The following is a 16,000-nucleotide window of genomic DNA, read 5'->3' on the forward strand; positions in this document are numbered from 1 at the left end:
GTGTGTGTATATATATATAATTTATATATATAATATATAAATTTATATATAAATATATTATATATATATTTATATTTATAATAAAATATATATAATTTATATACATATATATATCTCAGACATTTTCACTCTATTCTCTATGCTACTTTTCCTTTTTTCTGTATCTTTCATTTTTTCTCTCTTCACACTGTATTTGGGATTTCTCTTGGTCTATCTTTCAATTCACAAATTCTAACATCATCTATATGTATTCCTTTCTTAAATCTATCCATTGGTTTAAATTTCAATTATCATGTCTCAATTCACAATGCTCTTTCTTAATTTTTATATTTCAAATCTCATAGGTCACATTTTATAGTTTCCTATGACTTACAACTGTATTCAAACTTGTCCCTTATTTCTGTAAAAACAATAACTGTACGTAACCATGCCAATCTCTAAGATTTCTAAGGCATTAAGTCTTTTTCTGTTTCCTGTTCTCATTCATCTTGTCTTATTTTGTTGCATGTCTGCTTATGTTTGACTGAATGCTGGTCACTCTACTTGAGAGTAAATAAAACAAAGGCATTTTATTTTTGAGAGGGTTTGTTTTTGCTTCTCCTGGGCATCAGAGAACACTACCAGTTCTGGACCATGTTAAACTATATTCAAGGCTTAAGGTTCACTAGACAACATAGACATTTTTCAAAGCAGTCTGTAACTCCCCAGGATGGCTAATCCATTTCCTCAACCTAAGGGTGATGCTTTCTGAAGTCGCAGTTTATCATGAGAAGAGTTTTCTATTAAATATCCCACTTTGTGAACATCCTGGACTTTGATCAGTCTTCTTCTTGCCCTGAAATACTGATAAAGTTCAAATTTACTGAAATTAGCAAAGGCTGCCAAGGTAAAATCAGCTTTCATTCTCATTTACTTAACAGAGTAAAAATTCAGTTATTTCCTCAACTTTTTACTTAAATGATTCAAGATACTGAACAATATGACCTGTGAGGAAACTGGATTTTACTGACCTATTAAAAAACAGACAAACTTAATCCATGCTATGTAAGAGTCTTTTGCAAATTATCCAAAGACATTTTATTGCATATTAACTGTGAAAAAGTGAAAGTGAAGTCACTCAGTCGTGTCCGACTCTTTGTGACCCGATGGACGTAGCCTCCAAGGCTCCTCCGTCCATGAGATTTTCCAGGCAAGAATACTGGAGTGGGTTGCCATTTCCTTCTCCAGGAGATCTTCCTAATCCAGGGATTGAACTCAGGTCTCCCACAGTATAGGCAGACACTTTACTGTCTGAGCCACCAGAGAAGTCATATTAACTGTAGAAGTATAATAATTATCATATTTATTATAGAATATGCAATGCTTAATGCTCTACCACTGTCTACCATTTATGGCATAAATTCATGGCCTGATATTCTTAATAATTTCTATTAGGCAGTAGCATTCTTCTTATTAATTCTGAGTTTTTTAAGTAGAAATAATCTGTAATAAATGTGCAAATATCTTTGGATTTCCTGAAGTACTCCTAAGATTAAAAATGTATAGAATTTCTTAAGAAGAAATGAAACAAGTTCCTTAACTAGACTTTATATCAAATTTCATCATCTCTGAGGTGGTTGTAATTTTTTCAACATATCCTTTGCCTATTCTTTTTTTCCAATGAAATGTGTTTATTCATGAGTATTCAATTTGTCTACTGCTTAAGTTTTCTTAACATGCTGTAAAACTTGGGAGTTGAAAACTCTGAAAATCAAAGCTAACACACAGTCACCCTAAAGAGTATTCCTGATTTTCTAAGTTTATAAAAAAGATAAATTTGGGCCTCATTTGCACTGTTTGATTAACTTCTTTTATCTCTATTCTTTTGTTTGTTATTTTGGAATTAAATGCTTAATTAGATAAACACTGATATCAAATATATGCACTGTGAGCATATCCTTAAGTATGGGATTAAAAAGACTTATAAACTATTTCACTGAATACAAAATAGACAGCCATATTTCAGATTAAAGAAAAAAACCACTATGTTGTATCCTACTATAAACACTGTCATCAAAGTAATTATGTCAATTTTAATGGGATTTTGGCATTGTTTTAGTGGAAAAGCTGTTAACTTGGGGGTTCAAGAACAGACAAGTATTTATTTCCTTGAAAATAATGGCATATGCTTTCAACTTATAGGAACTTACCCAGAAGTTTTCTCAGGGTCAAATTAATTCTTAAGGGATGAGACAATTTAAGAAAACTTGACCACTGTCATGTTTTGAGAATTTTTTTTTGTCATTTGTGTTTTGATTTTATGGCATTTTTTTATATTAAAAAAAATTTGAATTAATTCATTCAAGACATCTCAAATGAGTATCTGCCAAATTCTTGATACTAGAAATAACCAACAAAAAATGGACCAAAAACTGCCATCAGACCTTACATTATACTGGTCAAACTCGATTATTTCTTTCTTTCTTAGTATTTCAATCTTATATTTATCTAGATTTTGGTATAAAGTGACTTCTTTTTACTACTGTATGCTTTGCCTTACAACCTTGCTATATCAAAGCTCTATTAATGCCCTGACAAACTTTTGAGAAGATAATTTTGAGTATCAAAAGCTCTTTTTAAAAAAGTTTTAAAAATATTCATGCAAATACACTCAGAAATTTCACTCCTTAGAACTTAGCAAAAGGAAATGATTAACGATGTACACAAACTCTAGAATATTCACTACAGCATCATAGTACCAGAAAACTAAAAATAATTCAACTGTCCAATAATACATGAATGGTTAAACAGATACACAATTACTTAGTCATGTTTTATAAATTATAAAACTGTATACAAACGTGATAAACCTTGTTTTTAAAATATGAAAAGATATGAATAAGCTGATCCCATATATGTTACAAGTATAGATGGCTACATTCCAAAATATCAATCATGGTTATCTCTAGATTATGAAATTGAGAGCAATCTTACCTCTTTTTCCCTTCTGTTTTCCATATTTTCTACTAAATTAGAAAATAATAATTGCAATAATGAGTCAATAGAGACTACATTATTTACAAAATTCAAAAGATATTTAAATGGTTTCAGTTTAATCTTTAATACAAAGACTAAGTATTACAGAATAAGAGCCAAGGTATATTTACAATTTGCTCTGTTCTCCAAATATTGTTGATAATCCTACAGAACTAGAGTACTGCTGGAAAAAAAATACCACAGAACAATGCCCAACATTGCCAGTTGTAAGATGGCACCAGACAATCAAAATAAAAATATATTTTGGGTTAGTTACCTATCCAGGGCTTCTTTGAAGTACTTCCTCTGGACATCAAACTGAAAGACTGTACGTTCACAATCAGTTGAAGCATTATCACTGCCCCCATGTTTCTTCAGGAAGGCATCAAATCCATTTTCATCTGGATATTTCAAGCTACCCATGAATACCACTAAGTGAAAAGAATTCAAAGTCACAGAACACAAAGATACAGACAATGCTTTTATTAACAAGGATGAAATTTCAAAACAAACTGGTAGAAAATATGCCAACAGTGATTACATCTGGATAATACTTATTTTCTTCATTGTACTTCTGTTTTTTTAACTTTCTATAATGCTCATATATTATTTTTAAATTAAAAAACTAAATATTTTTAATGAAATACGCAATTTATTTGTAAAAGGTTAAAATGTAAACTGACATATATGCAAATTAATTTCTACTATAAAAACTCATAAGGTAAGAAATTCACCCTTGAGTACCTTAGAAAACTAGCATACAAAGAAGTAGTAATTCAAGAGTTCATAACTGAATAGCATTCACAAAGGTTTTACTTGGGTACATAAATAATTACACTGAAGATTTACTGTTTTGCTTTGATATTAATCGTGCCTTTTTATTTTTTGTATTTCTAATGCTTTGACATCTTGAGGCCTTGCCAGTCCTGGAAGGAACTGCCCCTCCCAAGATGATAGTCTAAACTCCTAAAGATCAGCAATTTCCTCCTGATTGGTTGGCCTTACTGTACCTGAATAATAAGACTTACATTTTAAAATAGTTTTCTAAGCAGTTTCACGCTAATCCTCAAAACAAATACACTCAAGATTAAAATTAAGTCTTTCCCCTATGATATTCACTAAGATTTTTTTCTTAGTTTTTCTCTTATTAAACATTATCACAATCCTATCAAACCAGTTACTTATCTGTGAAATCAATTCTTACAAATTTGGAGGAAAAATCACACCCGGCAATGGTATTTTACAAAGATCTTACTGTGCTCCAAAAAGTGTGCCAGCCCGGGCAGGTCATCTGGATCAGCAAAACTCCCAACTCCAACACAAAGAGCCGCTGCAGACTGGAGTAAGTAGAACACATACAAATAGTGAGTCAATCCTACAGGAATAATAATGTCATCTCATTTTAAGGATTCACTTGGAGATGGACCTTATCCAACAGAAAGCAAGAGAATTCTTTCCCTGAGAATCTGGAGGAGCAGCAAAGTGAAACTCACCAGAACTGTGTCAGTTTCACCCTGCTGCTCCTCCTCTTGCCATCCTGCAAAATGCTGAACAGGTGCAGACCTAAGGGAAAAAGCAGAAACAGACAGGAAAAAAAGCCAAAGGGGACTGGCCAGCCCACCCAAGTATCATTTTGTGTCAGCATTTCAAAGTTCTGAACCAAGTTTGTTTCCTGATTAACCAGATTTCAGAAATCTGCAGAAGTAATATATCTGAGATTTTCTCTAAAGATCTCTAAACAATTAAAGGCTCTGTGTTCATTAATTCAAGTTACTAGATGGAAACTTCTCAATATGTCACTCAGAAAATATTGTTTTTATTAAAACAGGGCATAAGATAACAACTCAAGAAAACATCTAACAAAGATAATAAATTAATGGTTATTAAAAATCTTAAGCCATTAAAGAACTACAGAACTAAACTTTAAAGAGGCTTTTTAGTTCTTCACTTCTTATATAAAGGTATAAAAAATACATTACTTATTGGTTCACATTTTCCAAGTACTTTGGGAAAATCAATTTGCAACAAAATAGATAGTCAGGAGGTATGCCAAATTCTGCATTTAAAATGATCAGGGCAACCATTATATCAAAGTAAGTTAAAGGACATAAAAAAAGGAGAGAAAAATAGTCAATTTGAATCCTAAAGGATAGAAAGCTGAATTATTAACTTTCCCAAATTTTACAAATGTCAATTTTAAAGGGCTAACACATTTGATGACACAGATTATTCTGATAAATAGTTATCCTCTTAGAAGGCTTTAAAAAAAAAATAGTGTACACCTGGTATAAAGTCTAACCATGTGTTGGCGGGGCGGGGCGGGGGGTGGGCAGGCGGGAGGTGTACGTTTTTGGAAGAACCAAACAGCCTCACGTGATACTCATAAATCCCTAATTTAAGACGTAGACACATAAACTCAGTTAAAACATGACGGAATATCCACTTCTTCAAAGCACAGTCTAATGGGTTCTGTGATGTGTTTAATAGATGCCTAACCTGCTTTCAGCTCCAACTACCCCATTAAGATTTCTTGTCTTGAACAGCTGGGTTGAAGACATTTTTGTATAAGTTGACTTAAACCACAGTTTATCAGTCAGCTTTGACCACAGCAAAAACAGGCTCTGCAATTGCTAGAAAAGAAATTCATACTTGAGAATTATCTATCCAAAAAATTCATACTTGAGAAATTCATACTTGAGACTTGATTTAAGAAAGCCTTGAACAAATCATAATTCAGCATATATCATACTTAAATTCCAATCTTGTTAATTTATCAACTTTAAGATCAAGAACTTTAAAGATCTAAAACTTTAAGATCAAGAACAACTTCCCTCTGGGAGGAAGAAAGTGGAAGAGGGTAAAAATGATGATTAAAAGAGTAGCCAACTTCCTAATTGGGTAAATGTTCTCCAAAAACCTCAGAAAACTTTCTTCCTACTATCCTTACAAATTCACATATTCATCTTAAACACAGTTCACATTTTTCAAATAAAAAATCATAAAACCACTGCAAAATCCTATACTACTCTTAAGCCATCTCTTATCTAGACTATCTATTTTATTTACCTTTTGTAGGCATTTATTCATTCAGTGAATATAAATAATTTTCCATGACTACAATCATGGGATCTTTCCTTTCACTAGTGTACCCACAGCATAAAACAATTTGATCTCGTCTTCAAACTGCACTAACCTCTTCCATTCCTTTCTAAAATCCAGAAAATCAGCTATCAGTATCTTATGAGGGAATATATCATACCAAGTTCTCAGAAAAGACAGGCAGCATCTAAGCCACTGTTTAAATGATCACTAGATTCTGACCCTGCTGCTTCTAGACAAGGTAACATTTAGAGTTTGATGTATGTAATAAGCAAAATAAAAAGGGGTACCCAAAATACTGGATGCACATCTTCTTTTGTCAAACAGGTTCACAACTGCTATATAAACCTAAAATATTTTATTACATCTTGACAATAAAATTGGCTGTCAAAAAATTTTTTAACTTAATCCTAGAGTTTTGCTTATCAGTTGATAGAGGGTATGAAGAAGTCCAAATACAGGAAAAGCTATTAATAGAGATACAGGAAGAAGTTTATAAACCAGGAATATTCAGTTATGAAGTTATAACACAGTAAGTCTGGAGCGAAAATGGACTTCAAAATTTATGTAACCTAATTCTCTTGTTTTAGAAATGAGGGGAAAAAATGAGAAAATGAAAAGGTCTAAGATCCTTCGTAAAGATAATGACAGTCTCAGAATTAGAATTCAGGTTTCCTAACTATCACTATTCTTCCCACTTGACTTATTTCTTCCCTTCTATTATTTCTCTACTTGGAATTATAAGATCTATTTTAAATTAAAAGTGAGTTGATTAACTCCTAATTTATTTATAAAGACTTTAGTATAGACTATAAAGACAACAGACTATCTACATATATATAATTTTTTCCCTGGTGTTTTGGTTTTTATCCCCAAAGCCTTCCAAGCTAAAATCACTTGGCCTATCTTGCTCTGCCAAAACAGGCATCAATTATAATCTGAATAGCAAGAGGGAATAGTTTCTTTAAACATGACTCAACCCCTTCAACACCTAAGTGAAACAACAGGCACAATCTTCTTTAAAAAAATTTTTTTTTTTCCAGAAGAGTACCTATCAATTTATCTAAGACATATCTACTACTTACATTTCAAACTGTCACATTTTGAGGGCTGATTTTATAGTGTTATACATGTGATCTTTTAGATTTTAGTGTTAATAATCTGAACTCTAATTCATTTTTTTGAGAATGATACCATGTTGAATATATTACCAATATTTAAGATACTAGCTTTAACAAACATTTGCTGGTCAATTCCACTATAATGGCTCCAGAATATTATACTCCAATATTGGTATTTTCTACTTCAAAATGGAAGCATTCTTCAAAAAATATCCAGAGAGGAATATTATTTCTATCAACCAGTACTTATCTATTCACCTACTGTTATTAATATGTTTCACTAACTAAGTTCAACTCCCCATTTCTATTTCAATTCTTCCAAATTACTTATTAATTATTTGGACCACTGATGCTTCCCCATAAAAATACAAATCACATTCAGTTACTTACATAGAAATCACCCATGAGGATTCTCAGAAACACAGGCCTATGTAAGAATTCTACACTACACTTGTTCTTCTCTTATGCTTTTTCCAGTCTCTCCAAGGATAACGCATTCTCTTATTCCTCTATCTCACGCTAAGAACTTTGCAGATTCACAGCTCCAGGCATTTGTTTTTAAAATATGTTGTCAAATACACCCAGTGATTATCTCTGAGAGTTACGGTTATGGGCAACTTTTATATTTTTGTTTTTATTTTCCATTAGCTTCTATAATGAGCATTTGTCACTTTTACAATACAGCAAAAATAAGCTTTTTTTTCCCTAAATTTTTTGGCCACACATTCTAGCATGAGGGATCTTTATTCCCCGACCAGGGATCAAACCCAGGCTCCCAGCATTTGAAACAGAGTCTTAACCACTGCTAACCACTGAACCACCAAGGAAGTCCCTAGAGGAAAATATTTTTTAAAATGTAATCTTTACATAGAATAAATATTCTCTGACTGAAGATCAACAGATATATACTTCCTATTTGCCAGTAAGAGACAAAACATAAGTTTGGAACTTATTACAAAGAATTCCCAAATTAGAAAAAGATGTAACAGACATGACTCACACCTGTTTTTCAGTGGTTTTCTTTCTAGCTTCTGCCCTCTCTTCTAATTCTTCCAACTCATTATCCTCAGCATCAAGATCATCATCATGTTCATCATCATCATCTTCAAATTCATCTTCATCATCAAAACCTTCTTCATCATCATCTTCTATTTCTGCTCCAGAATCTTCATCATCATCATCGTCATCGTCGTCATCATCATCATCATCTTCTTCTTCCTCCTCTTCTTCCTCTTCATCATCTGTTGCATCACCCATTTTACCTTCCATATTACTTAGGTCTGAAATCAAAAGTGCCTGCAAGCCATTTCGTAATTTGATGTACCTAAAAAATAAAAAATGAAAAAAAAAAGAAATCACAAAACATTCAAGTCAGCTCTTCATTATACTATGACACTGAAAGATGAACTCCCCAGGTTGGTAGGTGCCCAATATGCTACTGGAGAACAGTGGAGAAATAACTCCAGAAAGAAAGACAAGACGCAGCCAAAGTGAAAACAACGCCGAGTTGTGGATGTGACTAGTGATGGAAGTCAAGTTCGATGCTGTAAAGTGCAATATTGCATAGGAACCTGGAATGTTAGGTCCGTGAATCAAGATAAATTGAAAGTGGTCAAACAGGAGACGGCAAGAGTGAAGATCGACATTTTAGGAATCAGTGAACTAAAATGGACTGGAATGGGTGAATTTAATTCAGATGACCATTATATCTACTACTGTGGGCAAGAATCTCTTAGAAGAAATGGAGTAGCCCTCATGTCAACAAAGAGTCCAAAATGCAGTATTTGGGTGCAATCTCAAAAATGATAGAATGATCTCTGTTCGTTTCCAAGGCAAACCATTCAATATCACAGTAATCCAAGTCTATGCCCCAAGCAGTAATGCTGAAGAAGCTGAAGTTGAACAGTTCTATGAAGACCTACAAGATCTTCTAGAATTAACACCCCAAAGCAATGTCCTTTTCATCATAGGGGACTGGAATGCAAAAGTAGGAAGTCAAGAGATACCTGGAATAACAGGCAAATTTGACCTTGGGGCACAAAATGAAGCAGGGCAAAGGCTATCAGAGTTTGCCAAGAGAACACCCTCTTCCAACAACACAAGAGAAGACTCTACACATGGACATCACCAGATGGTCAATACCGAAATCAGATTGATTATACTCCTTGCAGCCAAAGATGGAGAAGCTCTATACAGTCAGCAAAAACAAGACCAGGAGCTGACTGCGGCTCAGATCATGAACTCCTTATTGCCAGATTCAGACATAAATTGAAGAAAGTAGGGAAAACCACTAGACCATTCAGGTATGACCTAAATCAAATCCCTTATGATTATACAGTGGAAGTGACAAACAGATTCAAGGGATTAGATCTGATAGAGGGCCTGAAGAACTATGGATGGAGGTTCGTGGCATTGTACAGGAGGCAGTGATGAACACCATCCCCAAGAAACAGAAATGCAAAAAGGCAAAATGGTTGTCTGAGGAGGCCTTACAAATAGCTGAGAAAAGAAGATAACCTAAAGACAAAGGAGAAAAAAAAAAAAAAAACATCTGAATGCAGAGTTCCAAAGAATAACAAGAAGAGATAAAGTCTTCCTCAGTGATCAATGCAAAGAAACAGAGGAAAACAACAGAATGGGAAAGATTAGAGATCTATCTCTTCAAGAAGATCAGAGATACCAAGGGAATATTTCATGCAAAGATGGGCACAATAAAAATAGAAAGGTATGGACCTAACAGAAGCAGGAGAGATTAAGAGGAGGTGGCAAGAATACACAGAAGAACTATAGAAAAAAGATCTTCATGACCCAGATAACCACAATGGTGTGATCACTCACCTAGAGCCAGACAACCTGGAGTGCAAAGTCAAGTGGGACTTACGAAGCATCACTACAAACAAAGCTAGTGGAGGTGATGGAGTTCCAGTTGAGCTATTTCAAATCCTAAAAGATGATGCTTTTAAAGAGCTGAACTCAATATGCCAGCAAATGTGGAAAACTCAGCAGTGGCCACAGGACTGGAAAGGGTCAGTTTTCATTCCAATCCCAAAGCAAGGCAATGCCAAAGAATGTTCAAACTATCGCACCATTGCACGCATTTCACATGCTAGCAAGGTGATGCTCAAAATCCTTCAAGCTAGGTTTCAACAGTATGTGAACCAAGAACTTCCAGATGTACAAACTGGATTTAGAAAGGGCAGAGGAACCAGAGATCAAACTGCCAACATCCACTGGATCATAGGAAAACCAAGGGAATTCCAGGAAAACATCTGCTTCACTGTCTACACTAAAGCCTTTGACTGTGTGGATCATAACAAACTGGAAAATGGAATACCAGATAACTTCACCTGTCTCTTGAGAAATCCGGATGCAGGACAAAAAGCAATAGTTAGAACCTTACATGGGAACAACAGACTAGTTCAAAACTGGGAAAGGAGTACAACAAGGCTGTATATTATCACTTTGTTTACTTAACTTATATGCAGAGTATACCATGCAAAATGCTGGGTTGGATGACTCACAAGCTGGAATTAAGATTGCTGGGAGAAATATCAACAACCTCGGATATTCAGATGACACCACTGTGACAGCACAAAGCAAAGAGGAACTACAGAGCCTCTCGATAAGGGTGAAAGAGAAGAGTGAAAAAGCTGGCTTAAAGCTCAACATTCAAAAAACGAAGGTCATGGCATCCAGTCCCATCACTTCACAGCAAACAGATGTGGGAAAAGTGGAAACAGTGACAGATTTTATTTTCTTGTACTCCAAAATCACTGTGGATGGTGACTGCAACTACAAAATTAAAAGAAACTTGCTCCTTGGAAGAAAAGCAATGACCAACTTAGCATATTAAAAGGCAGAGAAATCACTTTGCTGAAAAAGGTCTGCATAGTCAAAACGATGATTTTTCCAGTAGCCATATATGGATACAAGAGGTGGACCACAAGTCTGAGTGCCAAAAAATTGATGCTTTCAAACTGTGGTGTTAGAGAGACTCTTAAGAGTCTCTTGGACTGTAAGATCAAATCAGTCCATCCTAAAGGCAATCAACCCTGAATATTCATTGGAAGGACTGATGCTGAAGTTGAAGCTCAATACTTTGGTCACCTGATACAAAGAGCTGATTCACTGAAAAAGATCCTAATGCTGGAAAAGATCCAAGGTAAGAGAAGGGGGAGACAGTGAATGAGATGGTTAGATGGCATCATCAACACAATGGACATGAATTGGAGCAAACTCAGGGAGATAGTGAAGGACAGGGAAACCTGGCGAGCTGCAGTTCATGGGGTCAAAAAGAGTCAGACAGGACTTAGCGACTGAACAACAATCCCTATCCTCTTTTATACTGTTTTAACTTTTTTTCACATCATTTATCATGCTTTTTTCTGGTTTTGGTTTTGTTTCATTTTTAAATTTTCTGTCTGCACCTTTAGAAAATTAGCTCTGAGGACAGGCTTTTCTTTTTCTTCATAGCTATATTTCTAGCACCTAAGTCATTGCCTGGCACTTAGGAAACATTTAAGAAACATTTGCTGAATGAGCAGAATGCCAATGCCCAAAGGGGGCCTGATATATAATAGGTATTTAATGTGCCAAGTGAAACAAAATATCAGGTAGTTCTATAAAATAAATAAAACTATGTGTACACACATACACAAAAATGTACACAAATATACATTAAATGTACATAAGTGAAGTGAGTGAAAGTCGCTCCGTCATGTCCAACTTTTTGCGACCCCATGGACTATCCAGTCCATGGAATTCTCCAGGCCAGAATACTGGAGTGGGTAGCCTTTCCCTTCTCCAGGGGATCTTCCCAACCCAGGGATCTAACCCACGTCTCCCGCACTGCAGGCAGATCTTCACCAGCTGAGCCACAAGGGAAGCCCAAGCATACTAGAGTGGGTAGCCTTTCCTTTCTCCAGGGGATCTTCCCGACCCAGGAATCAAACCCGGGTTTCCTGCACTGCAGGCAGATTCTTTACCAATTGAGCTATGAAAGCGAAAGTGAAGTCACTCAGTTGTGTTCGACTCTTTGCAATCCCATGGACTGTAGGCTTCTCTGTCCATGGGATTTTCCAGGCAAGAGTACTGGAGTAGGTTGCCATTGCCTTCTCCAGGGGATCGCCCCAATTCAGGGATCGAACCCGGGTCTCCCACATTGTAGGCAGACGCTTTTACCATCTGAGCCACCAAGGAAGTCGGTAAAAGCCCTAAATGTACATAAAGGTGTAGCAAAAGAACTAAAAGGACACAAACCAAATGTGATAGTAATATATATACATATATATATATATGGAGAGAGAATAAAATTAGAACAAGATACAAGAACTTTAATGCTTTACACTATAGTTTCTACATATTTTTCAATCTTTTGTAATAATAAAACACATTGTTTGTATAATAAAAAATAATGACAATCCAAAACCCACTCCTTAACAAATTAAGTACACACACAAACACATACAACCCTTAGCTTGAATTAACTTCTAAGGGTTAAATTCAAGAGAGAATTAACTTCTATAAATCAAACATCAAATCTATTTAAAGACAGTCATGGACAAAATGCTCTTCATCATCACTTATTCAACACTGTATTAGAAGTGCTAGCAAATGAAAACAAATCCACAATATAAATAAACAAGAAAGAACTATAAGGCTAAAATATTGAAAGCTAAAACAATTCACTGCAAAAGTATATGATTAACTACAGAATGCAAAAGAATTTTTAAAAAATGAGTAAAAAAAGTGTTCAGCAAAGCATCCAAAATCAAGAACCATAAAAAAAAAAATCACAAATTTCCTATAGACCAAAGCTAATCAATTAAAATGAGATTTAAGTAAAAGATTCTATTCATAAAAGCAAAAGAAACTATAGTACATCCAATAACCACTCACATTTTATGTAATAACTTATATATCTTAATCCATTTAATCTTCATAATAACCCTAATGAGTTGTTATTCCCAATTTACGGATGAGGAAACTAAAGCACACAAAAAAAGGATTTTTATTTGCCTAAGTTTAGCAGGGATTGAGCCCAAGTAGCATGGCACCAGAAGCCAATCTGTTCCTCATCCAACAACAGAAAACTAGAAAACTTTACATGAGAAGATAACAGACTTGACTAGTCATACCATGCAGCTGGAATGGGAACATCAAGTATTACAAAGATATAAATTATTCCCCCAAATTAGCCTATAAATTCAAGGCAATTCCAATTTTAAAAGCCCAATAAGTTTGTATTTGTGTGTGTGTGTATGTGTGTGTGTGTGTAACTAGCTGTCGAGACTGCGCTAAGCTCTGTTGTGTCTGACTCTTTGCAGTCCCATGGGCTATAGCCCCCCACAGGCTCTTCTGTCCATGGAATTTTCCAGACAAGAATACAGAAACAGGTTGCCACTCCCTATTCCAGGGCATCTCCCCAACCCAGGGATTGAACCTGCATCTCTTGTACCTCCTGCATTGCATATGGATTTTTACCACTGCACTACAGGGTAACTTGGCATAATGATTCTAAAATTCATGTGGACAAAAAAAAAAATACGCCAAGAACTTTTTCAAAAGGGAAAACATGACGGGAACTGCCTTACTAATTATGAAATATAATCTTTTAAAGCAATTAAAATTAAAGAGTATACTAGAACAAGAATACCGACAGATCAATTTAAGAAAACAGGTTCTAGAAACAGAGCACTGCTTATAATATCATTGTAACACTGTTTACTATGATTCAATAAATGATTTTGAAACAACAGGTAATTCTTTAGGGAGATAAAATAGCCATTTCTACCTTACACCTAACACATATAAATTCAATAGCTTATAGAGCAAAAGAAAAAAAGTCTTAAAAGTAATTATGAGAAAATACTGTTATAATATTGGGGTGAAGAAAATTTATGCTAAATAAGATACAAAATTATTGTTTTGGGGGAGATTTCACTATATTCTAACTTAAAATTCTTCTAAAACAAAACATCATAAACTAAATCTAACAGAAAACTGTATACTTAGAGAAGAGGATAACAATATACAAAAGAAGTGTCAGTCCCTCAGTCGTGTCAGACACCCTTTGTGACCCCATGCACTGTAGCCCACCAGGCTCCTATGTACATGGGATTTCCCAGGCAAGAATACTGGAGTGAGTTGCCATTCCCTTCTCCAGGGGATCTTTCCAACCCAGGGATTGAACCCAAGTCTCCTGCATTGCAGGCAGATTCTTTACCATCTGAGCCACCAGGGAAGCCTGTAACAAGATATGAGTTCCTTCAAATCAATAAGAGCATAAAACAAAAACAAATAAAAATAAGTTTAAAAATATATACAAACAGGGTATTCTCACGTGCTTGCTTATGAGTCTCAGTGGGTATAGTATTTTTGTAGTATATGGCAAACCTATTTTCTTAACAATGATAACTCTGTATACCTTTTACCCCAGTGATTACATTTCTAGATGTCTCACAGAAATAGTCACACACATGCACAAAGATATGTAACAATGTTCACTGCAGCAACATTCATGATAGAGAAAAGTTGGAAATCATCCAAATTTCCACATAGAGAAAAACATGCAAATAAATTATCTCCTGGCCGTACCATAGTATATTATATAACTTTGAAGACCTCATTTTCATATACACAGATAAAATAATTAGCCACTCAGGTTCTAGTCTTACATTGCTATTTCTAGACCTAGATAGTGCTAAATCATTACAGGTCAAAAAGGGTACTTGGGAAGATAACCATGAAATATATAACTTGTCATTACCTCCCAACTAAACCATGTAGTCTCTATTTATGTGTGTGTGTGTTGACTGTGTATAAATTTTTGGAGGAGTAAGGCTCTTCTAAGACGTCTAAGAAAACCTCTCTCCCTTTAACTTATTCAACCTGTCTACCTCAATTTGGTTTCACCCTCTCATGGTTCCCGTACTGACTATAAAGACTGAAGTAGGAACTTCCCCAGCAGTTCAGTGGTTAAGAATTGGTGCTTTCACTGTCAGACTCAGGTTAGATTTCTGGTTGGGGAACTAAGATCCCCCAAATTCTGCAGTATGACCAAAAAAAGAAAAAGAATTAAAAGACTGAAGTAGGTCTTTTTCACTCTCCTTTTTCACTTTCATCAAGAGGCTTTTTAGTTCCTCTTCACTTTCTGCCATAAGGGTGGTGTCATCTGCATATCTGAGGTTATTGATATTTCTCCCGGCAGTCTTGATTCCAGCTTGTGCTTCTTCCAACCCAGCGTTTCTCACGATGAACTCTGCATATAAGTTAAATAAGCAGGGTGACAATATACAGCCTTGACGTACTTTTCCTATTTGGAACCAGTCTGTTGTTCCATGTCCAGTTCTAACTGTTGCTTCCTGACCTGCATATAGGTTTCTCAAGAGGCAGGTCAGGTGGTCTGGTATTCCCATCTCTAGAAGAATTTTCCACAGTTTATTGTGATCCACACAGTCAAAGGCTTTGGCATAGTCAATAAAGCAGAAATAGATGCTTTTCTGGAACTCTCTTGCTTTTTCCACGATCCAGCGGATGTTGGCAATTTGATCTCTGGTTCCTCTGCCTTTTCTAAAACCAGCTTGAACATCAGGGAGTTCACGGTTCACGTATTGCTGAAGCCTACCTTGGAGAATTTTGAGCATTACTTTACTAGCGTGTGAGATGAGTGCAATTGTGCCGTAGTTTGAGCATTCTTTGGCATTGCCTTTCTTTGGGACTGGAATGAAAACGGACCTTTTCCAGTCCTGTGGCCACTGCTGAGG

The 16,000-nt window shown here is 35.3% G+C and overlaps 1 protein-coding gene across 2 annotated transcripts in view; it reads right to left on the bottom strand.

Annotated features, from left to right (window-relative positions):
• NRDC (nardilysin convertase) overlaps positions 1–16,000 on the bottom strand; it is a 97,203-nt gene that overhangs the window by 67,939 nt on the left and 13,264 nt on the right. Inside the window, exons 2-6 of one of the 2 annotated variants that reach the window (XM_086387630.1) lie at positions 8,238–8,559; positions 5,512–5,645; positions 4,509–4,578; positions 4,271–4,352; positions 3,293–3,446 (exon numbers count right to left, since the gene is read on the bottom strand). In XM_086387630.1, coding sequence (XP_086243756.1) covers positions 3,293–3,446; positions 4,271–4,352; positions 4,509–4,578; positions 5,512–5,645; positions 8,238–8,559 — 762 coding nt within the window. The remainder of the gene's footprint in view (positions 1–3,292; positions 3,447–4,270; positions 4,353–4,508; positions 4,579–5,511; positions 5,646–8,237; positions 8,560–16,000) is intronic. The other variant, XM_086387634.1, reaches the window with a different exon arrangement.

Source organism: Bos grunniens, chromosome 3, assembly GCF_055505025.1.
Source record: "Bos grunniens cultivar Pamir isolate PY7600 chromosome 3, Bosgru_T2T1.0, whole genome shotgun sequence".
In the NCBI taxonomy this organism is placed as follows: Eukaryota; Metazoa; Chordata; class Mammalia; order Artiodactyla; family Bovidae; genus Bos; species Bos grunniens.